At 36.3% G+C, this 27,143-nt stretch overlaps 2 protein-coding genes and 1 long non-coding RNA gene across 3 annotated transcripts; 1 reads left to right on the forward strand and 2 right to left on the reverse strand.

The window, feature by feature from the left end:
* Positions 1-586: 586 nt before the first annotated feature.
* LOC145611571 (uncharacterized) lies at positions 587-6,926 on the forward strand. Its single transcript, XM_081666911.1, has 3 exons — positions 587-1,168; positions 2,549-3,796; positions 6,122-6,926. The coding sequence occupies exons 1-3, from the start codon at positions 675-677 to the stop codon at positions 6,711-6,713; spliced, it is 2,334 nt and encodes a 777-aa protein (XP_081523037.1). The 5' UTR covers positions 587-674; the 3' UTR covers positions 6,714-6,926.
* Positions 6,927-7,068: 142 nt separating this feature from the next.
* LOC145611572 (uncharacterized) lies at positions 7,069-7,824 on the reverse strand. The gene is made up of 2 exons (XR_014106408.1): positions 7,414-7,824; positions 7,069-7,308 (listed from the first exon to the last, which is right to left on the reverse strand). It is a non-coding gene; the product is annotated as an uncharacterized LOC145611572 (long non-coding RNA).
* Positions 7,825-24,997: 17,173 nt separating this feature from the next.
* LOC145610551 (protein synthesis inhibitor PD-S2-like) lies at positions 24,998-25,906 on the reverse strand. The gene has a single exon (XM_081665867.1). The coding sequence runs from the start codon at positions 25,904-25,906 to the stop codon at positions 24,998-25,000; it is 909 nt and encodes a 302-aa protein (XP_081521993.1).
* Between the last annotated feature and the right edge of the window lie 1,237 nt (positions 25,907-27,143).

Raw genomic sequence — 27,143 nt, forward strand, 5'->3', positions numbered from 1 at the left:
ATTATTATTATTACTATTATTATTATTATTTATTCATGATTATTATTATTATTATTTATTGATAATAATAATAATAATATTATTATTATTATTATTATTATTATTATTATTATTATTTGTTGTTGTTGTCGTCGTTGTAATACGAGCTTAAAAGAATGAAATTTGGCTTTATATCATTAGCAATATCATTAGACATAAGAGCTGAACAGAACTGAACTGAACTGAGCTGAACTGAACTGATTTGAACTGAACTGAATTTCAACGGAAGAGAACAGACCCTTAGTTTCCAAGAAATGGCTTAGTTTACGTGTTATGAAACACCTCAGTTTGCGTGTCACAATTCTCAAGATGAGAAAATTTGTTAGTTAATATTTTGGAGTCATTTTAGGTTTTAACGGTTAAATATTGCTAAACTATTCTCATTCTCATTTATCTTAGTACTATTTTTAAAGAAATAGACTTATAATTATGGGACAGAGGGACTTCTAAAAGGCCGACCACTACATAGGGTTGTAAATTTTTGTTTTGCTTTAATATGTTGAGTAAAAACTAAAAATAGTCTTGCCTAAGCTAAGTTCAAGTTCAATCTTGTTTGTAAAGGCACACTTTTGTAAAACAAAAAAAAATGATTAATACTCGTAGCTAACAAACAGGAGAACAATAGAAACCAAAAAATGGAACCAAAGCAAACAACAGTACCCAAAGCTCGCAAGAAGCAGCCATGGCAGAACAACAACAACCCCAACATCATCACCCTCTTCTCCATAACTCTATCTTCCCTCAAAACCCCATTAAACCCTTTATCCAAATCCTTAATCCTCAATTCCTCAAACAAATTCCTCCGTTTTCTACACCCCAATTCACCCTTTACCTCAAATTCACCCCTTCTCAATCCAATTCTCGCTCTCCTTCCTCTCATGCTCCACTCAACTGAACAAGAAATCATTCGCACGGCCGTGAAGATTGTTGGGGCGGTATCGCTTGTTTCGATTGAGGCCAATGAGAGGATTGCTGGGGATGCAGGGATTGTTAAGGGTTTGGTGTTGAATATTTTGAGGTTTGAAATGTTGGAAACCAAGAAAGTTGTTTGTAATGCTGTTTTGGATCTTTCTATCACTTCTTTGGGTTGTCAAAGATTGTTGGATGTTTCTGGTTTGAATTATATTCTGTAAGTTTCTCCTTTTTTACAATTTCTGTTGTTGTTTTTATTGTTTTTTGGCTTTAATTTGGTTTATTTGAATGTTAATATGTATTGCACATCATGTTATTGAACCATGTAAATTTTATGAGCCAATCATAAGGATTTTTTCAGTATTGGTAATAGTGGTATGGGTACTATAACAGAAATTTAACTAGCCAAGGGTTTTGAGTAGAGTATTAATTTCGTGAGCCCAAGTTTCTAATAGTGCATGAATTTAGCAAGCCTATGTTTAAAATATTGTATAAATTTCGCGAGCCAAGGTTTTAAATATGTACTCTAGTAACAAACTAACAGAACTGTGAGCCTGTGGATGAGTGCTCCGTCGTGTCATGTAGTCGTGGTCTATTGTTAGGCGAATTTTAAGGAGGTTTTTCTCCATGATGAGTACAAAGAATAGAGGAGCAATGGAGGCATGGCTGTTGGAGCTGAGATCATATGCAATGGAATGGTGGGAATTGGCTTCAAAATTTTGCTAATAAGATGTCTTGGCTGCATCTTATTGCTCATTAGCATGACTTAGTGACCACTAGTTTGTAATGTGCTTCTGAAGCTAGAAGCAAGCTGGCTATAAACCGTGATTTTCATTTAGTGATATGGTTTGCTTTGAACTTGAGAACCATCCGAAATATTGTTGTGTTTCTTAGGCTCCTACATTGGCCTTAGTATGTGCCTATGTGGCTTCTTTTACACTTTGTTTGGATAACAATCATTGAGAGAAAGGGAGGACAGGGAAGGAGAAGGATAGAAAGGGGAGGGAAGAAGTGATCTTATAATGTCCTTCCAAAGTTTTCCAAAATTTTCAAATAAGGGAGAATTAATCCAACATTTTCTCATCCCCTTCCTTTCCCTCTGAATTGCCTATTTGGATGCGCTGTAAATTGTATTTGTTTGGTGTTGTATTGCTTCTTCATCATGTGAGAAATTCATAGTTGGTTGACCCTTCCGAAAAGGGGCGCTTTATTTGGCTACTGATATTCTCTAGCTAGGATCCCTTTGAAACAAGTTAGCGGGTTTCGTTAATTTTGCCTCCTTGTTTGTAATAAATATAATTATCCTTTATAATCATCCCAAATTTAGGAACTATACTGCTTAAAATTGCAAATAATATGATAGCTAAAAATAACATTGATTTCATTGACAAGAATATGCTGACATTTGAGATATATAATATTGCTGATCTTTAACAATCTTGTAACCAATTGTTTACTGGCTGGATTGTTAATAAAACCTTAAGGTATTCATGTGCTTTTTAACTTTTCTGTCACTCTTTTTCTTATGGAACTCACTTTTTACTCGTACTTAAAATTATGTGTGCCAATATTTATGATATGGTATAATATGTTTTAGGCTTGGGTTCCTTCAGGTTCAAAAATCCCTGGTGTCTTCCCTGTATATAAATCTCGTCGAAAGCGAGGGTGATTTTTTCCTAGGAGTTAAACATAAACAAGAAAAAATTCCATTGCTACTACTCAATGCTGCTGCTACTCTTATCAACTTTTGTCACCCCGAACAGCTCAAAAGCATTCCAAGGAGGCTAAAAGAAGCAACTTTTCCTTATTTGGGAGAAATATGGTCTAAAGTACGTGCAAAATTGCTAGCTTCTGAAATTCTGAATGTCTCTAAAGTAAAATGCTGCTACAAGAGCAACCTTACAGCTAAGAGCTTGGCAGAAAGCATTTTTAGGCTGTCAATGGATGCCCCTGCTGTTATTAACTCCATGCCTTCAGAAGTTGTCATTGGACACTTATTTGGGCCTTCGTCAACAAGTTTAACAAACTTCATGTTGGAGCACTGGGAATCATCACCTTTTCTGATTAGGAATCAGCCAAAATATCTGGAGGCACCACATGCCATTTTCAGCTCATTTATGCATTCACTTACATCTGAAGAAGCATTGGCTAAATGTCTTTCTTCTATCCTACGTGGAATGGTTTCCTGTCCCCCTGTAGCTTTAAACGAAATAGACTGCTTGAGTTTACTTAATGATGTAAGGGACACACTTGGTTCCCCAATAATATATCAGCAGGACATACGTGTGGTAAGGACTAGCATGCATTCTAAACTTGAGGAGCATTACTTTCAGGAATATTCAAGCAATAGCATTGAAGGTCCAAGATCTTTCTCTGCGGAGGACATCTTAAAGTGTGAGGGAGCATACAGGGAGGGTTATACTACAGCTGTACGTGGTATGGAGTTCCGCAATAGTGATATTGCTGCAGTCACACGAGAAATTGCTTCTATGTTTGGTCAACCATCAGTAGGTGCTAATCTATATGTTACACCACCAAATTCTCAAGGTTTATCCTGCCATTATGATGATCATTGTGTCTTTGTCTGTCAACTTTATGGGGCTAAACAGTGGACAGTCTATCCAAAACCAATTATCGAATTACCTCGTCTATACGAGTGTCTTGAGGTTCCTCAGGAGTTACTGGTGCAAAGCAGACAAATTTTGCTTAATGAAGGTGATGTCCTTTATCTTCCAAGGGGTTTTGCTCATGAAGCATGCACATTTGCAGATCTCGGTGAAAGCAGCAAGATTCATGAGTCCTCTGTACATCTTACTCTTGCAATTGAGGTTGAGCCTCCTTTTGAGTAAGTCACTGAACCTCCTTCTGACAATGTAGAACTTGATTATTGCTGATTTAACATTATGTCATTAAACAATGGTCAATGGCTTATCTTGTGAGTGTAAAAAATTAGTAAAGAATTCTCTAAAAATCAAAGGCCTATGTGATGCTTGCTTTGACCTCAGTTTAAGAAACTGTATTTTAAACAAGTGCTGTGCACTTACTTTACAGTATAATTATTGTGTGGTGAATTATGCGTTAGATATTGGGGCCAGGGATCTACAACAATCTTGTTCAATTAATGTTGGTTTTTCTATATTAAACTTCAATATAAGGTATTGAGAGCATGAGTCTAGTGTGATTAAGGAGGCCAATATGAAGGCTTTTAATCTATGTGCGGATTTTTCACTGTTTGTTGTGCTCTCTGGGGACTCATTTTGGTGTTGATAACTCGGTGGTGATGGTGATGTAAGCAATGTGAGAGCCGTCCAAAGACTTTTCTCTAATATTTAATGAACCAGCCATAGAATGTGCATAATCTTAAATCAGTAATTCAAAATGAATCTTATAGGAAGCTTGAGAAAAAAAAAAGGCCGGAATCAAGTTAGAGGGAAAGGGGAATTCAGAAGTTTTTATAAATAGAGGAGGGTAGGAAGAGAAGGATTATAAGAAGAATTGAGAAGTTTATTTTAGTTTAATTTAGTAAGCTTTGAGAGAGCGACCAGTCTCTCAAATACTTTACATTTTTCTTCAAATTCCCGTGATAGTCACCATTTTCAAATTCATAGTCACCATTGTCATTTTCTTCAATTTGCTGATGCATAACATGATACCAATTGACCTTGGATAACTTCTTCCAAGCAGCTCTGGATTCCATTGCGCATTGTCTTAAAAGTAATAAAAATCAATCTTAGGTAAATTTCCTTGAGCTGAAAAGATTAGGAAGTAAGGAAGTAGTAAAGGTTACACAATTTTTATATGTCTGGTTTAATTAGGGGTTGATTGAAGAATACGAAATAGGTACCAAGCCACAAATGACAATTACTAAGCCATATCCAACGTGTTGGATTGACTGTCAATTTTCTCCATGTTGCAGCAAAAGAAATCATTGCCACGGGCAATCTGAGATTAAGATTTTGCCAGATCTGTTCCCTAGCAAGCTAGCACTACCCTCTTAAATCAACCTGAGAAGTGAATTTACACTGTCTACAGTCCAGAAACCATATCGAATCATACATATCACATGTCCTGTACTTTGGGTGATGGGCTTTGTAGTGTTGGGCCAAATGTGCTTGGAATATCTGTCACAGAACTCGTCAATTAGCCTTTCTGTTGAGTACTAAAGCGTGTTGCACTTGTCATTGCAGCAGAACTGAATCAATGTATCGACCTTGCCTAGGATCTTCTAGCTCTCTAGTTTCGTTAATAATTTTACCATATTATGGTCTGAGCAGTTGACTAGTGTTCTATCTTGCTTTAGTAGTAAATAGTGCAGGTTTGCAAAGTACAGCAGCATCACTACCTAGCTTGATTCCTACTCCATGCTTATAGGGCTTGAGGATGCTAATATGTGCACAGTCTTACCCTCACAAGTAGAAATGCAATCTGCAATAAACTATTATACAACTACCTGTTTACTGCTGAAGAGAATATTAAAAGAAGTTAAAAAAAAAAAAAAAAAGCTTTCTTTTCCTCAAATTAATTTGCCCTGAAATTTTTTTCTTTTTTAACCAAGCAAGGTTTGATCCGTGACTTCAAGGCCAGGTCATGAGATCAAAATCCACTAGTGGCTCTTCGGGGGTGGGGATTCCCTCCTCTCTCTCCTAATTAGTCTGCCTCGTCAGTCATCACGATTGACTGGATTTACCTATGTGAGGGTGTTCAATAGGGTCCTTCTTCCTTACCTTCTTAAAAAACCCTCCTGTTTCACCATTACAAAATGAAAAAAATAAAGTATCTTTAACTCCTTTACCAAAGTTGTAAAACTATAAATCTTTTTTATTTTTTTTTTTTATTTTTTTTTAAATATTTATTTTACATTCATGGAAGTTTAAGTACTACAATGATTCTAGTGCGATGGTGATGGGAATCATGAGATAGGGGTCTTTCTATGTAGAAAATATCTTTGTTAGATTTATCCTATGACATGTGCCAAAAGACTATAACTTTTAGTGAGACAATGATTAAAAGTGATTACAAAATAGTTTGGTTTATAAAAAAATTATTTTGTCTTCTGTTGGGTAAAAAAAAATTCTTCTGGTTTAGAGCAAACCTCCAAATATCCATCTTAAAATAGCATTAACGAGTTTACTGATTGCCTTTTCGGCTGACTCAATTTTGACGATAACAGGTGGGAAGGATTTGCCCATATTGCACTTTATCTGTGGAGCCAGAAAAAAGGATCTGATACTTTTGCCCATGATGCTTCTGGGATGCTATCTATTTCTGTGAATATTTTGCATGTTGCAATGAGGCTTCTTAGCAGTACTGAGCCAGTGTTTCGAAAAGCTTGCTTGGCTGCTGCTAGTTCCTTGCCTACTGACACAATAGAATGGCATGAAAAGAACCAGAGAGCAACTTTCAAACTAGTAGGTGATAAAATCAATGAACTATGCAGCTTCACAGATTCTCTTGAATATTTGCAAAAGGCTGTTGAAAGAGATGATGATCCTTTTCATTGGCTTAGATGGCTTGAGCACCTAAATGGGAGAGAAGTATATGAACAGAATTTTTGTAACTTTAATTCAGATCGAATTTGTAACATTTTATCGTTTATTAATCAACACAAGGATGATGCCAAAGCTGCATTTGCCACTGTTAAGTCAAATTTTTGTAATGAAGATCTCTTTAATGATGCAAAAGAGAGCTTTAAGACTTTGCTTGCCTTGTACAAGGAGGCCCGAATGAGATATATGAATGGAATGCTTTCCTTACATTATTGATGAACCATATTACATCACAAATCATTCTTTTCTTGAATTTAGGTTTCACCATTACCTGTCAGACTGATATGTATTTTTACTTTTGCTTATTTACAAGTTCTGATCAACACAGCTTTATTCCGATTGTGGTAATTCACTGTTTTTAATATGAACTTGGCCATGAGCACTGATATTTTGCAGAAGGATTTATCTTCTTACACTTTTATTGTGAGTTCTATATTGCTAAGATTTCAGTCCTGCAAAAGGTGTTGAATACAGAAGAAACGACATGATTGAGGCTTTTGAGGTATGCATCGATCTCTAATTTTTTTTACATAAAGAATAGGCTAATATTGTTCGATGTAAAAATGAAATCTTAATAACAGCATTGATTATCTATATCATGTTACATGTATTCAATATAGTTGATGACAACCTGATGACTGTTCTATGGTTTTCCATGTTTAGGATTTGGACCAGGATGGGTTGTCACGCCATGATAATCTATATGATAGACTAATTCATCTTCACCATCATAACTGGTGTGGCCGTTCTTCAAGGGCTCTTCTTTTCTGTATGCTTCTTGGTGAGGTGAGTGCTTCGTTGCATCCAAAACCTGCATGTTTATTATGATGCCGATACTTTATACTGTCTTGTGAATGTTAGTAAGATATGAACTTGATGATAGTATTTAAAATGTGACAATTATTCATAAGCTCACCTTAACTGCTCTTGATTCATGTTGAGTGAGATGTGTGCTCAAAGCTCTCCTTGATACTAGTCCATGTAGATCGTTTGTAGAAGACGCTACAGAAAATAGAGCCGATGAGGAGAGGCTTGTGTATTTGGTGAAGAAACAGTAAGTTGTAACAATAATGATGAAGTATAGAATTATACCAGAATGTTTCATTCTGATAGATGGGTGGCTATGAGTTTTGAATTAAAAGAATTGGATATAATACCTTATAAAGAGGTGCCCGCTATTCAATTCTATTTGCCTCCCTCCTTCTCTCTACCCCCCTTTATGTATCTGTACGAGTTTGAGTAGAAATTATTAGATAGCTTAGGACCACCACATTAATCATGGTTTCAACTATACATGAATTGACATACATTAGTTTTCACTGTCTATCATAGATTTGCTTCTGTGGTAATCAATTGAATCGACGTGCAATTTGTTATTGATCTATCTAGTGGTTGAGGAGACGGAAAATCAGGCGAGGATTAGGTTGAACTAGAGGTGATAAAAAGAGCCTCACCCTAGAAGCCAGCCTGAACCAGGGCTCGGAAAGCCCGACCCTGAAACCCGTGAGGTGAATGACAGAAAATTACAAGGACAGACCATTGAAAAGTGTCTGAAGGCAGATCACTTTCAAATCTTTGACGGGTCTAGTGGGTGGTGCATGATTAGAAATTTGGAGGTATATTGAGAGAGTGGGGCTTAATAGTAATTGAGCCATTATTTGGTAAAGTAGACGTGTATGGTGATCATATATTGGACACTATTTTTCATTACATTAAAAGTCTCACATGGTGGGAGACTATCTGTCTATTCTCAGTCTGTTAAAGACCAGAGATTTGTTTTTTTTGCAATTTGCATGATATAAGCTGGATTGGGGCTATTTGTTGCATCATTCATTTTAGATTTGGTAACTGTGAACTTGATTCTTTACATCATTGATGAATTATTGAATTCTCACCCAACTTTGAACTTCACTTCAGGCCAATTTCGGCAGTATTCACTACTGCTTAGTAGGCCGTGCTCGGAAGCTTATAGTTAGAGTTGTGTATGGGCTTGGTTGACATGAGAGCCGCTTATGCATGACATGAAAATGGTCCAACTTGGAATGATTATACCACCGTAAGACACAAGAGGATCGATGGGCCATGCATGGAAACCATTTTTAAAATTTTGGCACAAGCCAGAAATGATCATGGTGGGCTAATCCTCTTTTTTTTTTTTTTTTTTTTTTTTTTTTTTTTTTTTTTTTTTTTACTAATTTACCAAAAATTTAAATTTTTATTAAGGGACTTATTGGTATAGCACATATGGGGTATGACTCGACATGAACGTGAGCTGAGTGGTGCATGAGTTTCATTTATGAAAGATTAACATGAGTTTAGCCCAAAACGACTTTATCTTTGCTAATTACAAGCACAACCTGCTTGATCATTAGACAGGTTGATATGGCACATGAGGACTTACATGGCCTGGTCCGTGCCTAGCTTTACCTTTGGTCTTGCCATGCAAGGTTTGTACTGTTTCCTCACCATTGCTAAACACCTCCATAAAAAATTATCACCATCGCCAATCTTTGGTGTGAATGGACAACCATGCCCTAACTACTTCACCACCCCTTATCCTCCCCGGCGACCCACCACCTTTTCGACAGGTGACAACCCACCACATCCTCCTTAATGACAACCCACCAACTTCCCTCCTCGGCGGAAAGGTGTTGGTTTTTTTTATTATTTTTTAAATTTCCGGCAACCGGAGCCCAAATCCGGTTATCTTTAACGGTAATCGGTTTTGGGCTTCGGTTACCGTGCCCGGTAACCGGTTTTGGGCTCTAGTTACCGTGGCCGATAACCGGTTTCTAGCTCGCGTTACCTTGGTAATCAGCACGTAACCGATTTTGGGCTCTGGTTACCGCGGTTGTCGGAAAGTAAAAAACCACCATCTTCCCGCCGGCGAGGGAAGGTGGTAGGTCGGTGGTGGGTCGTCATTGAGGGGGATGTGGTGGTTGTCACCGATTAGGGTGGTGCTGGTTGTCACCGGTCAGTGTGATGGTGGTCGTCGGCTCGTCAGCCTTATGATGGGAAACTTTCACGTTAGGTTTGGAGAGAGATGAGACCGGTTATATAATAAAGAGAGTAGATGCAAGCTTTTTCTTTCAATAGCTGGCCAAATGACTACAGGATCATCGGTCTACAAGATCAAATGACTACAGGATCATCGGTCTACAATCAGGTTGGTGGTGGTCGTCGGTGGTGGTCGTCGCCAATTAGGGTGGTGATGTCAAGGTGTTAGTGATTGGTGGCCAGAGGGAAGATAGTGGTGAACTACTAAGGGCATAGTTTCCCATTCACACTAAATGTTGGCGGTTTTGATCATTTGTGATGGTGGTATTTAACATTCCCCGTTAGATTTAGATCAATTTGGCGGATTAATGAAGGCTTTGATAATATTTTATTTTATTTTATTTTATTTTTTTTTTGACAAAGAGAACTAACAAAAACTTAAAAAGTAAAATAAAGTAAAATTCTACGCCTAGCTGCACCAGCAAGAGAATGAGCCTTAGCAACCAAAGTCCTAGAAACCTTCCGAATATGACACGTCGAAAATGAGGAAATAGCATCCCTGATTTCTTGACCTATCCACATCCCCGAAATGTCAACAATATCCACATTCAGGAGCAACTGAGGAATAGACATGCAGTCTGTGACCAGGACCCGATGCCGAGCATGCTTAAGACCAAAAAGACAAGCCTGCAGCTCAGAGTGAAGAGCAGAACTAGCCATACAGGCCCGAGCTCCACCCCCAATGCAGTGGAAAGAGGAGGTATCCAAGAAACACCAACCTGCATTATGATTTTGACGATCCTAGGCACCATCAAAGAGCATAGAAACTTCACAGAACATGTTAGGATCACCTCGTAACACCTGCCTCTCAGAAAATCCAGGAGGAATACAACCAGAACAGCTATAAATCTCACGAGCCTTACCACTTCTAGTACTCCAATCCTAGGCAAGGTCCAAGACCAAATGAGGGGAATAAACTGCCGATCGAAACCGAACATGATTCCTGGTAAGCCAAATAGCCCAGCAAAACCCGAAAAAACGATCCAAGCAAGCCAAAGCTTAGCCTTGGCAAATCCGGAATTCTTGGTAAGCCAAATAGCCCAACAAAACCCAAAAAAATGATCCAAAGAAAGCCAAAGCTTAGCCTTGGCAAATCCGGAAATAATGCCTGAGAACCAGGTAGAAAAAGGAAGAGAAATATCAGGCGTAGGGAGCGAATTCCAGTCCATGGAATTCCACGAGCTACTAGTAAAGGGACAATCCCGAAATAAATGTCCCACAGATTCCGAACAGACATGACAAAACACACATGTGGGATCAATCGGAATACCCTTAAGAGCTAGAACATCTGCTGTTGGAAGAGCATTATGCAAGACCTTCCAAGCGAGCAATTTCTTTGGAAGAATAGACATACCCCATAAACATTTCCACCATGAAGAATTAGTAGACGTAATGTGAACGGAAAAGTGCTGAGATAGGAGAGCTTTATAAGCAGATTCGGTAGAGAAACTCCCATCCCGAGTATATTTCCAGTACACAAAATCATCAATCTTCTGTATTGGGCGTTTTAAACCAAGAATCGCCGAAGCAACAGAAGTAGGAAAAAGATGTCTGATCAAGGACGTATTCTAAGTACCAGAATCAGGAAGAAGTAAGTCAGAAATCAGCAAAGGACGATCTTCCTCAGGAATAGGCTTTGATAAAGTTTGTGAAAGGGAATAGACTCTTTGTCAGTGGGTGTTGTACTGCTGTGTAAACATGGCCCTAGGGTGACAGTCCCAGACTCCTAGTGGGTGATGAGTGATGACCCATTCCATTGTCGCCGCCTCATATTTGGGTCTATCTTCAGTTGTTCATTCAATTTGTTATGAAAAGGAGATTAATTGTAGTTGTATATTAGTCTTATGGGTCAGGCTGATTCAAGTATTATGGGGTTGCCATCTTGAAAAAAGGGGTATTATGGGGTTTTCTAGTTTTGGGTATAGTTCAGGTATAGCCAAATTTGATATTGGGCCGAGCTAGTATCTGACAATCTCATATCCAGTTGTCTAAGGCTGGCTGTTAATGGGCTATGGGCCAGCACATCATAAGTTTGACTAGCCATATCGTTCTTGGGGAGGAGTTCCAAGGGGAGGTTAGTTATGTATTTGCTAATACATAACAGGTACTGCTCGGTGTCTCTATAGTACTGCTGGGACTCTTTATAATATTACTGGAACTTCGAATATTACTGACACTTCGTATTATACTACTGATGATACAATTAGCACTATTTAATAATAACTTTTTATATTTAAAAATAATAATCACTCGTTTTTCGTTTTAATGACTTTTAATGGTACTAGCTATCACAACTCTACTACTTATATATCAAAACAACTTATCCTTTTAGTTTAATTGCCCACCATGCTTCGCAACAATAATTATTTAACTAGAGAGTTTTGACCGATACCTGAACTTAGTTGACACTGGAATCTCCGGCGTTCTGAGCTTCCGGCTTTACCAAGGTAGCTAACCCCAACCCTGTCTTCCTTAGATCAAGCACAACACAGGTCTAATTCGTTTCCTACCTTAGACCGTAGTCTCTAATCAAACAATTTTTTGTGTTTCTGAAGGAACTTCTTAAACAGAAAGATAACTCATTTGATATATAAGGTTCAAGGGGATAACGTTCCCTTCTTGAACTAAACTTTTATTTAATTTAAACGGATTACAACACTCATATTTTACAAAACACACACACAAACTGAATGCTTAAACAGACATAAGCTGAACTAGAGTTTTCTATACTTTAAGAGAGATGGAGAACCAATCTATCTCTTAAGGTGAGTATTTTTTCTCTAGAGGACTCTCTAAAAATACTCACCTTAAGAGACAGATTGGTTCTCCATCTCTCTTAAAGTAGAGAAAACTCTAGTTCAGCTTATGTCTGTTTAAGCATTCAGTTTGTGTGTGTGTTTTGTAAAATATGAGTGTTGTAATCCGTTTAAATTAAATAAAAGTTTAGTTCAAGGAGGGGACGTTATCCCCTTGAACCTTATATATCAAATGAGTTATCTTTCTATTTAAGAAGTTCCTTCATAACCACAAAAAATTGTTTGATTAGAGACTACGGTCTAAGGTAGGAAACGAATTAGACCTGTGTTGTGCTTGATCTAAGGAAGACAGGGTTGGGGTTAGCTACCTTGGTAAAGACGGAAGCTCAGAACGCCGGAGATTCCGGTGTCGACTAAGTTCAGGTATCGGTCAAAACTCTCTAGTTAAATAATTATTGTTGCGAAGCATGGTGGGCAATTAAACTAAAAGGATAAGTTGTTTTGATATATAAGTAGTAGAATTGTGATAGCTAGTACCGTTAAAAGTCATTAAAACGAAAAACGAGTGATTATTATTCTTAAATATAAAAAGTTATTATTAAATAGTGCTAATTGTATCATCAGTAGTATAATACGAAGTGTCAGTAATATTCGAAGTTCCAGTAATATTATAAAGAGTCCCAGCAGTACTATAGAGACACCGAGCAGTACCTGTTATGTATTAGCAAACACATAACTAACCTCCCTTTAGAACTCCTCCCCAAGAACGATCTGGCTAGTCAAACTTATGATGTGCTGGTCCATAGTCCATTAACAGCCAGCGTTAGCCAACTGGATATGAGATTGCCAGATACTAGCTCGGCCTAATATCAAATTTGACTATACCTGAACTATACCCAAAACTAGACAACCCCATAATACCCCTTTTTTCAAGAAGGCAACCCCATAATACTTGAATCAGCCTGACCCATAAGACTAATATACAACTACAATTAATCTCCTTTTCATAACAGATTGAATGAACAACTGAAGATAGACCCAAATATGAGCCGGCGACAATGGAATGGGTCATCGCTCATCACCATTGGGAGTCTGGGACTGTCACCCTAGGGCCATGTTTACACAGCAGTACAACACCCACTGACAACGAGCCTATTCCCTTTCACACAACTTTATCAAAGCCTATTCCTGAGGAAGATCGTCCTTTGTTGATTTCTGACTTATTTCTTCCTGATTCTGGTACTTGGAATACGTCCTTGATCAGACATCTTTTTCCTACTTCTGTTGCTTCGGCGATTCTTGGTTTAGAACGCCCAATACAAAAGATTGATGATTTTGTGTACTGGAAAAATACTCGGGATGGGAGTTTCTCTACCGAATCTTCTTATACAGCTCTGTTGTTTCAGCACTTTTCCGTTCACAATACGTCTACTAATTCTTCATGGTGGAAATGTTTATGGGGTATGTCTATTCTTCCAAAGAAATTGCTCGCTTGGAAGGTCTTGCATAATGCTCTTCCAACAGCAGATGTTCTAGCTCTTAAGGGTATTCCGATTGATCCCACATGTGTGTTTTGTCATGTCTGTTCGGAATCTGTGGGACATTTATTTCGGGATTGTCCCTTTACTAGTAGCTCGTGGAATTCCATGGACTGGAATTCGCTCCCTACGCCTGATATTTCTCTTCCTTTTTCTGCATGGTTCTCTGGCATTATTTCTTGATTTGCCAAGGCTAAGCTTTGGCTTGTTGGATCGTTTTTTCGGGTTTTGCTGGGCTATTTGGCTTACCAGGAATCATGTTCGGTTTCGATCGGCAGTTTATTCCCCTCATTTGGTCTTGGACCTGGCCTGGGATTGGAGTACTAGAAGTGGTAAATCTCGTGTGATTTATAGCTGTTCTGGTTGTATTCCTCCTGGATTTTCTGAGAGGCAGGTGTTACGAGGTGATCCTAACATGTTCTGTGAAGTTTCTATGCTCTTTGATGGTGCCTAGGATCGTCAGAATCATAATGCAGGTTGGTGTTTCTTGGATACCTCCTCTTCCCACTGCATTGGGGGTGGAGCTCGGGCCTGTATGGCTAGTTCTGCTCTTCACTCTGAGCTGCAGGCTTGTCTTTTTGGTCTTAAGCATGCTCGGCATCGGGTCTTGGTCACAGACTACATGTCTATTCCTCAGTTGCCCCTGAATGTGGATATTGTTTACATTTCGAGGATGTGGATAGTTCAAGAAATCAGGGATGCTATTTCCTCATTCTCAACGTGTCATATTCGTAAGGTTTCTAAGACTTCGGTTGCTAAGGCTCATTCTCTTGCTGGTGCTGCTAGGCGTAGAATTTTACTTTATTTTACTTTTTAAGTTTTTGTTAGTTCTCTTTGTCAAAAAAAATAAAAAATAAAAAAATAAAAAAAATAATAAATTATCAAAGCCTTCATTAATCCGCAAAATTGATCTAAATCTAACGAGGAGTGTTAAATGGGTGTTCAAAAAAACCCAACTCGAGTGACCCGACTCGGCGACCCGATGACCCGACTCAATTTTTCGGGTAATTTGCTGGTTTTTTTAAAAACTGATGGGACGGGTACCCGACTCGGATGAAAATCCGGGACACCGGGTCGGGTCATGGGCCGTTAATTTTAGTTCTCGGGTACCCGAATACCCACTAGGACAAAATTTTTTTAAAAAAAAATTAGGGTTTGGTTCCCTCAAACAGCCGCCCCCATTCCTTCTTTCCTCATTTCTCACTTTCACCTACCTTTCTCTTTCACTCTATGTCTCTATCTCTAACACCAGGCCACCAAATGTCTAAATACTCCACTGATCTGAGAATCCCAACCACTGCATCACCACCTCCATCCCCGCAACTACCACCTCCTTCCTCGCAACTACCACAGCCGCGCCTCCTGCCTTCACCTTCATCACCAGCCCCAACCGCTAGCACCAATTCCAACATTTACTACCGTTCGATATAGATGAACACGAGACGCGTAAAGCTTCAAATGGGTAATTAATGGTAGATTGGTAGGTGTTGTAGTTTACTTTGTTAATTGATATGTTTTATATATACTTTTTCAATTAAATTGAGGGATATTGTGAAAACTTTATGCTTTGAAGGAGTTTTAAAACTTCCAACCCCTTGGTACTACCGAGAGCAATTTGTAATTATATATATTTCCATTTCTTCTAAATTTTTGTATATGTTATTTTAAACAAAAGTTTGTGTTATTGGTTAATTATTTGTATCTTGGTGGTACTATACTTATTCTGATGGTATGAAGTTTAAGAAGTAGATTTTCACTATTCCAGATTGTTTTATCACTTTTCATATTTTGGACAACAAATTATTATTATCAAACAAAAAAATCCGGGTACCCATGTCCCGACCTGAGAAAATTGGGTACCCGAAACCCGGGTACCCGTTCTTCTCGGGTCGGGACATGGGCCGAGTTACAAATTACCCGAAGATCCGGGTACCCGGGTACTCTGGGTATCCGGGAAGATTTGAACACCCCTAACCACCATCACAAATGATCAAAACCGCCAACATTTAGTGTGAATGGGAAACTATGCCCTTAGTAGTTCACCACTATCTTCCCTCTGGCCACCAATCACTAGCACCTTGACATCACCACCCTAATTGGCGACGACCACCACCAACCTGACTGTAGACCGATGATCCCGTGGTTTTTACCTATCTTGAGTTTTTCGTATTACCAATTTCTCGTGTCATTTATTATTTACGCATTCATTCAGTTGATCCGTAACCTTTGTTTTCCCCCTACTCTTTCAGATTAACAATTTGCCTACATAAGACTGTATAATGTCAACGAGTGAATGCAACATTTAAGAATTTCCAAATCTATACTAATATATTAAAAGGCGTTTATAAAAACTAGGGGTGAGCATGGGACGGGTACCCGTACCGTTATTACTAACGGTTCGGGTACCCGATAACCAAAATCACTAAAAGTGATACCCATAACCGGAACCGATAAGTTCGGGTACCCGGAATTTCGGATCGGTTATCGGGTACCCAATAAGATATCCAATAATTATGATTAAACTTAACTATGTAGTTATTATGATATAATTTACAACTAATTAACAACAATACCATATGATCTTGACCAAATTATTAATAATATTACTAATCATTGATATTATAAAGTGATTATGAAGTAAAGTAAAAGTTTAGATTTATATTAATAGATTTAAGTAGGGAAAAAAAGCAAAAAAAATGCTTATCGGATCGGATAACCGTTAATTTTATAGTGATACCCATAACCGTTAATTTTAACAATTCATGACGCCACGTTACTTCACAAACATTTGACGGCGCCATGTCACCTACCCAACATCTCCACATACCACACCATCACTAAATAAAAAAAATGATGATAAGAGGATTTGAACTCCAAACCACTTACAACAAAATTGACTCTTTAGCCATCTAAACTAATTATCAAACACGTTATAATTATGAAAAAGAAATATATATAACTTAAAACCATGTGGTGTAATTATTACAAAAAAAACACATATTTATTTCCTACTTCACTCTTTATTCCCTACTTCGTACTCCGCATATTAAAAAACGTTTCTAAACCTCTTATTACACATATTACTATTTAACCATCTAAGCCAATATCAACTATGTTATTTGTATAGAAAAAAATTCATATAAGTGCAAACCACAAGATTCAATTATAAAATAAAAAAAACTATATTTAAAGAATAACTCAATTTTGGTTTGACAATGACAATTGCAGTTTTGAAAAGACTTCTAAAAAATTTATTGATTGCACGTCTACAACAGTAGCAACTCGGGACAACGCCCGGGGTCACTCACTGGTTGATGTGTTAAATAAGAAATAATAAAGCTCCTGCTGCCTCCCACTAGTTTTGGCAGCAAGACTCGTGATATGGCATTACATGTTTAATAATCCAATTTGTCAATTATGTATTTAGTCTACTAATTAATGCGTTGAACAAAATACTTGTTTAAATTTACTTGTTGTATTAGACTATTAGTTAATTCTGACTTAAGTATAATATTCCTATTCCGATTCCGATTTAGATTTGATTATGTGAATGTATATTGCGGGCCTATCTGGCTCTTCTAAGATTCCTTAAACCAACATCATATGCAAATTTAATTATTTATGTCTCACTTTATTAGTTTCCTTTAATCTATAAGTAATAGTACTCAATGTTGCTTTCTTTTCAATAATATTTCTTTATTAACTTCAAGTGAGAATTAAGTCATGTTATCACTACGTGAAATGAAAATTGATCATAATTGTTGAATGTGAAGGAAATTACATGAATAATTCCATTAAGAATAATCATTGATTTGAATAGCTAGCTTCCTACTTGCTTAAATAATCTAGTATTTTAATTTGAATTCTATAGAACACAAAGCACACTAGCTCAATTGTAAATTTACTTATTAGACAATATTACAAAAGTAATAACTCTGGAAAACTCACTAGTTTTTACTCCCTCCGTTTTTAAATACTTGCTCCATTTCACCATGCATAGTGTTTTAGGAGAAATTGGAGAAAGTAATAAAATATAGAGATAGGGCCTGTTCTCATACGTTGAAATTAAGTTCAGCTCAGCTCAGTTCAGTTCATGTCAAATGATATTGCTAACGATATAAAGCCAAATTTCATTCTTTTAAGCTCTTATTACAACGACGATAATAATAATAATAATAATAATCAATAAAAAAGAATAATAATAATAAAAAAAATAATAAGAATAAGAATACTAATCAATAATAATAATAATAATAATAATAATCAATAAATAATAATAATAATAATAAAAATAATCAATAAATAATAATAATAATAATAATAATTAATAATAATAATAATAATAACAATAATAATAATAATAATAATAATAGCAGTAGCAGTAGCAGTAATAATAATAATAATAGTGATAATAATAATAATAATAATAATAATAATAAATAATTAATAATAATTAATAATAAATAATAATAATAATAGTATATTTTTCTTAAATATTTTAATATTTTAATATGTATATTTGTATATACACATATGTATAATAATAAATAATCAAAGATCACTAATCCGTAGTTAAAAATCACTAATTAATAAGTTCAGTTCAGTTCAGTACAGTACAGTTCAGTTCAGTTCAATTCAGTTGAGTTATGTTTAGTTCAGTTCAGTTCAGCTGAGTTCAGTCAAAGAGAAGAGGCCCATAGTGGGTTAGTGGAAGGTAAATTGGAGGAGAGAGAATCTAAAAGTAATAAAATTAGATCCCACTAGTCGAGATAAATGAATTAAATATTATAAAAGCTTTCCAAATAAGAAAAAATAGAACAAATATTTAAAAACGGCCGCAATAAAAAAGTAGAGCAAGTATTTAAAAACGGAGGGAGTAAAAGTTAGATATTAATAGGAGGTGTCAAGTTGGGTAAACGACTCAGTTAGGCCCCCATTCATCTTCAAGATGAACGAAATTGTTTATCTCCATGGCAATTTGTAAATAAATTGAACAGTGACAAGTCCACCTAGAGAACTGATTAGGCAGTTACTAAAATGCGTTGGCAGTTGATGCTGATTAGCAAAATACGTGTACATACCCATATTTGAGCAGTGACTTAACTCTGTTTAGCATGTGTACTGACGATTCTCACTAATTGACGTTATTATACATTTTTTAACACGATCCATTTATTTGGTAGCCGGAGAGTGCACTTGGGAGCATAGATGTGGAGGATGGTGCAAAAACCATCGAAACCACTGGAGATGATGATCGGGAAGCTCTACTCGAGTCTTGGTGCGTACAGCGATCTAGGAGTGTTGTTGGACGTTCAAAGTCGATAGATCTGGTAAGTATTGCAAAGGTTGTTGATCAGTGCATATAAATTGACTGAGTAACTACAGGGATTCCGCAATTGACACGCCAGCAATCGGCGGCAATCCACAAACCGATTATCCGCCGGATTTCCTTTTTCCAGAAATCGAACCACAAGGATTCCGCAATTGACAGTCCAGCAATCGGCCGAGATGCACAAACCGATGTAGATGGAAGATCCAAAAGACCGAGACCCTAAAGTTAGGGCAACGGCGTGAATCGGCGTTATGCAAAAGTGCTGACTGGATGGGACATACGTGGCGAAGAGATAATAGTCATCGGTGTACAGGTGGCCTTTGTATAAAGCAAACTTCCAGATGTACCCTTATGATGAACAAATGTTGTTCATCTTGAAGATGAACATGAAATTTGCGCAATTTGCTTACATAAGACTATACAATGTCAACGAGTGAATGCAACATTTAAGAATTTCCAAGTTGATGTGTTAAATAAGAAATAATATAGCTCCTGTTGCCTCCCACTAGTTTTGGTAGCAAGACTCGTGACATGGCATTACATGTTTATTCCTCCATGTTTAATAATCCAATTAGTCAATTATCTATATAGTCTACTAATTAATGCGTTAAATAATACACTTGTTTAAATTTACTTGTTGTATTAGACTATTACTTGTTGTATTAGATTTAAGTATAGTATTCCTATTCCGATTCCGATTCCGATTCCGATTTGATTATGTGAATGTATATTGCCGGCCTGTCTGGCTATCCTAAGATTCCTTAAACCAACATCATATGCAAATTTAATTATTTATGCAATTCCGGCCACATGACGCTCTTCAACGTAGATGAAATCATGTCACAATGCCACGTCATTATTCAAAGTGCATGCAGCACATAAGCTTGCAAGTTCATTTAACAAAACAAATAAATTATGGTTTGATCTAGATTCGAATCCGCAACCTCCAACAAATAAAGGTTGTACACTTACCATCTCAACCAACTTTTATTAGTGTTTTAAATTTCACATAATTAACATTATATATTCCTTTCAAATTAGCGGTTATTTAATTTATTTATTTTTCATAAGATTAGATTATAAATACATATGAGGTAAAAAAACCCGTAACTTCCGAGGTAACGCCCGAATCACACTCAGTTGGACATAATTTTCAAATTAAAAAAGTTCAAAGTACAAAATAGCACTCCGGGGCATCGCCCGGAACACACACTAGTTTCTTTATTAACTTCAGGTTAGATTTTAGTCGTGTCATCACGTGGAATGAAAATTGATCATAATTGTTTATTGTGAAGGAAATTATTTGAATAATTCCGTTAAAAATAACCATTAATTTGAATAGCTTCCTACTTACTTAAATAATCTAAAATAATCCAGTATTTTAGGTTTAATTCTATAGAACCCAAAGCACACTCAACTTTAAATTTACTTATTAGACAATAATTACCTATGAAAAGTAATGATTTTGGAAAACTCACTAGTTGTTTATTTGAAGTTAATTAGATATTAATAAGAGGTGTTAATTTGGGTAAACGGTTCAGTTTTGGGTTACAATAACGGGCATAAATGACAAGTGGGGTTGGTTTAGATCGGTTTATGAAAATTCTAGGTCTGTTGTTAATGTTTGCTTTTTTTTTTTTTTTTTTTTTTTGTGAAAAATTGGTTTTAATAATTTCAATTTATTTTATTTTATTTTATAAATCCCAACTTTCGAGTATTCTGGAATAATTCGAATTTTAGGGGTTGTATTCTATCTTTTATCCCAATAACCGGTGATCTATTAAATGTTTTATTTTAAATGACACGTGTTGCAAGGTTAATGGTTAATTTATTTACAAAATTTTTTTAGAAAAATCCACTCAACCCACCTCCCTAATAGATCCAGCCAACCAACACTAGTCCTAACGACGGTCGACCGCCCCCACCCCTCCCTTCCCCCACACGCTCTCTCCCTCATGCCAGTAAACCATAACCCCTTAAATAACCCCCTCCCATTCCCTCATTCCCTTAAACGCTTCTCCGATCTTTTCCCACCCTTCTCCATATCCGATCCATATCATTATCTCACTTAGGAATTAGGCGAGAGAGAGAGAGAGAGAGAGGCTAAAGTATTTGCAGAAGGTGGTGAAATAAAGTAAATCTCAAGTGCAACGAAGAATCCTAAACTAAAACAAACTAAACGACGCTTAGAACGTCCTCATCAAAGACACGCGCCCGACCGGGCGCTACACCGCCCGGCCGGGCGCGCCTTTTTGATTGATATAAGTCTTCTTTGCCCGATCGGGCGCGCCATCGGGCGGACCACCGGGCGGACCATCGGGCGGACACCCTTGGGCCGCTTGGACTCCTCGTTTAGGCTCGTAACTTGGCCCAAACCAAATATCCTCTTTGGGGCTTTAATCATTCGGCCCAAATGCCTCGTCTTCACACAATGCGAGCCCTTATTCACCGGTTTGATTACTCTAACCGATCTTGGGCTACGAAAGATGGTCGTGCTCCTCCAATGCTCCATAAAATCCCGGGAAAGTACTCCAAAGGTGCAATTCCCTACAAAACTCAACTAAGACTACGAAAACACCATAAAACACATATTAGTAATAAAAGTGGCTCTAAAGAGCCAAAAACACTACTAATAATGACCAAGGGACGGGGGTAAAATACTACATAAATTAGACATATCAATAGGGTCCTATTGTGTAGCAAGTTCGTTCTGAAACTTGTGAGTAAAGGTCTGATTATAGTAGGTTGTAACTTGGTGTTTGCCCTATTATAGTGGAGTTGTTTGTGGTTAAAATCCCTAAGATAGGGTCGAGGTTTCACTTCCAGTTGGGCCCTGAAAGGTTTCCTCGTAAAATTTGTGTCTTAGCAAGTTCCTATATGCATTGTTTTATAATTATGCAAAAGTAGTCACTAGGAACTCACATACAATTCACCCCCCCTCTTGTATTGTTCGTCTCAACTAACAGTCGCCAACAAGTTTTAGGAACTTGTAAACCGTTTACAAGGTGAAGGTTACACCCCTTCACGATCCTAGAGATCGCTAACTTCTTAGTGGTATGGAACCATGACTGGATATTTGGGGATGAAGGTAAAAATCCAACCTAAAAGAGATTGAACCCGCCCTAAAAATAAGCCTCTACTTTATTCTTCTCATATTCATGTGCGCTTTCTGACTAACATGCAATCATTAGATTAAGCCTAAACCTGTTTAATCTATGTTGGTTGAATATTAATGCACAAATAAATCTATTATTGGCGATCACTTGAATTAAAATCAAATTAGCCTAAACCAAATTATTAATTATCTTATTAGACGTGATTTCAAATACAAACTCCCTTTCAACCTGCATAAAATGCATGATCAAGCAATAACGATAATATAGATCAAGCAACATAATAATAACTACAATTATAACAATCATAACAACCATCATAATAATAATCCCAATAAATCTTAATAACAATAGCAAGATCGATCCTAGGCATGATACTGAAAAGATTAATAACAAATCCTAGCATGTCACTAAACAATAAAGATCAAAGCTTTAGCCCTAACATGTACTAACATGATATTAGGAAGAATAGGAAGCACCTTAAACATGATAATATAAAGTATTAAAAACATCCTAACATGATACTAGGAATATAATAAATACCCTAAACATGATTCTAGGAATTAAATAAATTTAAGCATGGTTTCTAAAAGAACAGGAAGTAAGCTAATTACTTAATTTGATGCCTCGTACCTCTTTCTAATAACAAAATACACGCGTTAGTAAACTTCAATAAAATATGAAATCAAACAATTAAATTAAAGGAATAATCAAATTAAAGAGTTGAAATTAGAAATTGGATTTGGGGTTCAAACCCTTAGAAAGTATCAACCTTTCACGTCTAGGGCAAAGGCAACTTCGAACTTGGCTAGGTGTGTCTAGAACTAATGAATGCAGTATTGTGTTTGTGAAAGAGCTAGTTTAGAAAGCAAGAGGGAGAAAGAATAAGCTATTGCGTGCTTAAAGAGAAAAGAGAGAAAATTGTGATAATTGTGGATGATTTGAAAGCGGGGGTAGAAAAATAGTCCGAAAATCGATAGAAAAGAGATCGAGTTCGATTCGGAATAAAAAGCCTCCTGTCGCAAAAGATAGGAGTGAACTAATTTAAGAAAGAATGAGTTCATAATTCAAGAAATGTAGAGAATAGGCAAACTAGAAGGCCTTTTGGCCTTAATGGGCTCTATTTTGAGTAAAATGGCTCCTATACTTAGTAAATAGCTCATTTAATGTCATTACGAGCCATAAACATGTATAACTATGTAAAAGTGAAGTAATTTAAGAAAGAATGAGTTCATAATCCAAGAAATGTAGAGAATAGGCAAACTAGAAGGCCTTTTGCCCCAATTTGGCTCTATTTTGAGTAAAATGGCTTCTATACTTAGTAAATAGCTCATTTAATGTCATTACAAGCCATAAACACGTATAACTATGTAAAAGTGAAGTAATTTGAGAAAGAATGAGTTCATAATCAAAGAAATGAAGAGAATAGGCAAACTAGAAGGCCTTTAGGCCTTATTTGACTCTATTTTGAGTGAAATGGCTCCTATACTTAGTAAATAGCTTCTCTAATCTCATTTCAAGCCATGACCACCTATAACTATGTAAAAGTGAACTAATTTGAGAAAGAATGAGTTCATAATCCAAGAAATGTAGAGAATAGGCAAACTAGAAGGCCTTTTGCCCCAATTTGGCTCTATTTTGAGTAAAATGGCTCCTATACTTAGTAAATAGCTTCTCTAATCTCATTTCAAGCCATGACCACCTATAACTATGTAAAAGTGAAGTAATTTGATAAAGAATGAGTTCATAATTCAAGAAATGTAGAGAATAGGCAAATTAGAAGGCAATTAAGCCATTATTGAATGTGTCTGGGTGAAAATGGTTCCTAATTTCAAGTATTTGGTTGTTTTATTTCATTTCAAGTTATAAACACCTTTAAAAACTATTAACTTATGCTGTTTCATATATTTTTTATTTAATATATGTTTGTATAATGAATATCTTGTAGGAAACCTACCAGAAGAAGGCTGAAGAAGCAAGTACTCAAGGGATTAAGAAGAGTCCCAATGAGTTGTATTGGAAGAGTGTGGGTGGCCGCAACAAGAAGTGTCGAGTAACGGGTCTTGGTCAAAGTGCGGAGTTGTACTACAGCAACCGGATGGGTCGAGTTTCTAGGTCGTCACAGCAGTACACACCGTCCGTTGTTTCTCAGATGCAGGATCAGATGGAGCATAGGGTTCAGGCTTTTTGCGATGAAATCAGAAGTGAAATGGAAACTGAGATGCAACTCTGAATTCAAAGTGAAGTGGCTGAAATAGAGAGGAAAAAAAAGGAGCGGTGGGATGAGTTTATGAGTTGATTCGCTAGCAACAACTCATGTTCTACCTTTCAGCCTCAGCATCGAGACCCCAGGGATGACCCGGGTAGTGGAGGAGCAGGTTAGGGTACCCCGGCAATTGTGTAGCCTAGCTTAGGTTTATGTAGTGTGGACATGTAGTCTCATGTAGTACGGACATGCAGTTATTCTAATTTGTATAGCTTTTGATTATATAATGGGTAATGAAATAAGCATTTATGGGCACAACACAACATTTTGTTCCTTATTAAACTGAATTAGCACCACAAAACTTCTATTAGACATAAACATCTTTCATACATGACATATATAAAGACCACTTACCAAACGTGTCATTACTTAATACTCCGTATTATTACATAACTTGTATAAAAAACTTGTTCATGAACATCTTTCATAAATTGAAATTCACAACTCAGCCTCATCGTCACCATTCGTGGTTATAAAAAACTTGTTGATGAACAACTTCAGCTTATTAAATGCAGATACTTGGCTTTTTCCAAAATTTTTTAGGAGTGCCATGTCATTAACTATGTCTTCGACTTTAGACACTTTCCATTCATTACCATGCACATCTATTAAATCAAGCTCAGGTGAGATTACACCCTTCTTAGAATTCTTGATACCTTCACTAATTTTACTCCAACGAATTTCCAATCGGATTGCTTTTGGATCAGGGTTATAGGAAGCTGCAAAATTTTCCACAATCATATTTTCGATATACTTGAATCGTGTTGCCTCTGAAATCATTTGGATTACAACAAGAAGAAACCGAGCTTCGGTCTTAACATCGAGCGCCTTTCCGTAGACTTTGTTGATGAACTTGTTAAGTGCTGCCGGTCCCAATCCCAGACTTCTCCGATCTATTTCAGCATTATGCTCAATAGCACCATATGAACTTTCGTAGTTAATTGTTAGACGATTTCTAATGCCTGCAGCCTCAGGAAAGAGATCTTTTGTTGTGTCTACAAAATCCTTGAAAATATGTGACCTAAAATTACCATCAATTTTGTCAAGATAACCAACAACATATATATCATTAAGTAAATTCAAAGCAATTGTGATCGTTCCTCCCTCTGATCCCTTAAAATCAACCAAAATATACTTTTTTTTTCCGAAAGTTGCTGCCATTACTGGTACATTGGTGCCGCCGTAATGGAGTTTTGGATCTGTCAACAATTGACGCAAGTCGATCAATAGCTTTGAGTAGGTAGTCGTCGCAGGATTTGTTGCATCGAAACTTAAATCTGATGCTGCAAATGTTGGTTCAAGGATGATCACCCATATTGATATGGCTGCTACAACAAAAGCCCTCATTATTGTTTGTATTCCTTTCATTTTACCTGTATACAACAAAATGATTCAGTAAGATTGGACTAAACATCTGGCTTGAACAAAAGGTAGTTCATTAGGAAATATGTATGTTATCAAAAGGTGTTTTACGCCAAGAATGTGTACTAATTCTGGAGTCATTAGTAACTTTTTTTTTTGTGTGTACATGTGTGTGTTTCGACAACCATATTTAACTATATAAAGGCGCGTGATGATGAAAAACGATCCCAAAATTTTGATCCTGAAAAGGGAGGGAAGCTCTAACCAACTTACTTAGCTTATCCCTTACTCTAGTCGTCATTAATTCAAAACTTATGGCCTTATTGAAAGCTTGATAAAATTATTGGCAACAATTTTTTTAGTTGTGATGATAATTTTAAAATCAAAATATAACGGCACCAACGAACGAGAATGTTCCATAATTAAATACTTGTATAAATGTAGTTTAAAAAATGAAAATTTGAAGTTACTATGAAATGCTAGCTAGCTTTAGTTTAAGCCCTTTAAGGTCATGACCTTCTAATGCTTATGAATACGTAATTTTCCAATAGACAGACAATAACAAATTAAAATTGTACTTGTATAATTTATTATAAAATAGACATAATGATTTACTCTTTTTATTCCGGAATAACTAACAAGTTGAACTTTTTTCACTATTTATTATATGTTTACTTTGACTATAGTTTGTTAGAAACTAATCAAAAACATACTTTGTAATAGAATATATTGTTAAATAGATATTAACATAAATTTTCATAATCTACGTATTTTTAATACAATTTTTACAAATGTTTAACTATATATAAATAAGGTTAAAATAGTGTATCGACATTTGTGCAAAATTTAACCGTGTCAGTTATTTTGGGCAGAATGAGTATTATTAACATGGATCCTTATAACGAAGCATTTATAACGGATAATATATATGGTAAAAATAAATTGAATATAAATATATTATTATACTAGATGAAACCCGTGTGATGGCGGGTCGATCTATTTTTTTAAAAAAAAAATATTTTTCATATTTATGTGATTACATTTGTTATTTTATTAGTCGTACGTAATATATCATTTTCTTCGTATTTGTTTTAAAATATTAGATTAAATTCCTAATCTCAAAAGATAATATTTCGTATATAATTAATGTAACTATTAAAATCTCATTGGTCAACTATGCTTAGGTGCAGTGGCACTTGAATTATTTATTGGATATAGCTAT

This window comes from Chenopodium album, chromosome 24, assembly GCF_948465745.1.
Source record: "Chenopodium album chromosome 24, dcCheAlbu1.1, whole genome shotgun sequence".
NCBI lineage: Eukaryota > Viridiplantae > Streptophyta > Magnoliopsida > Caryophyllales > Amaranthaceae > Chenopodium > Chenopodium album.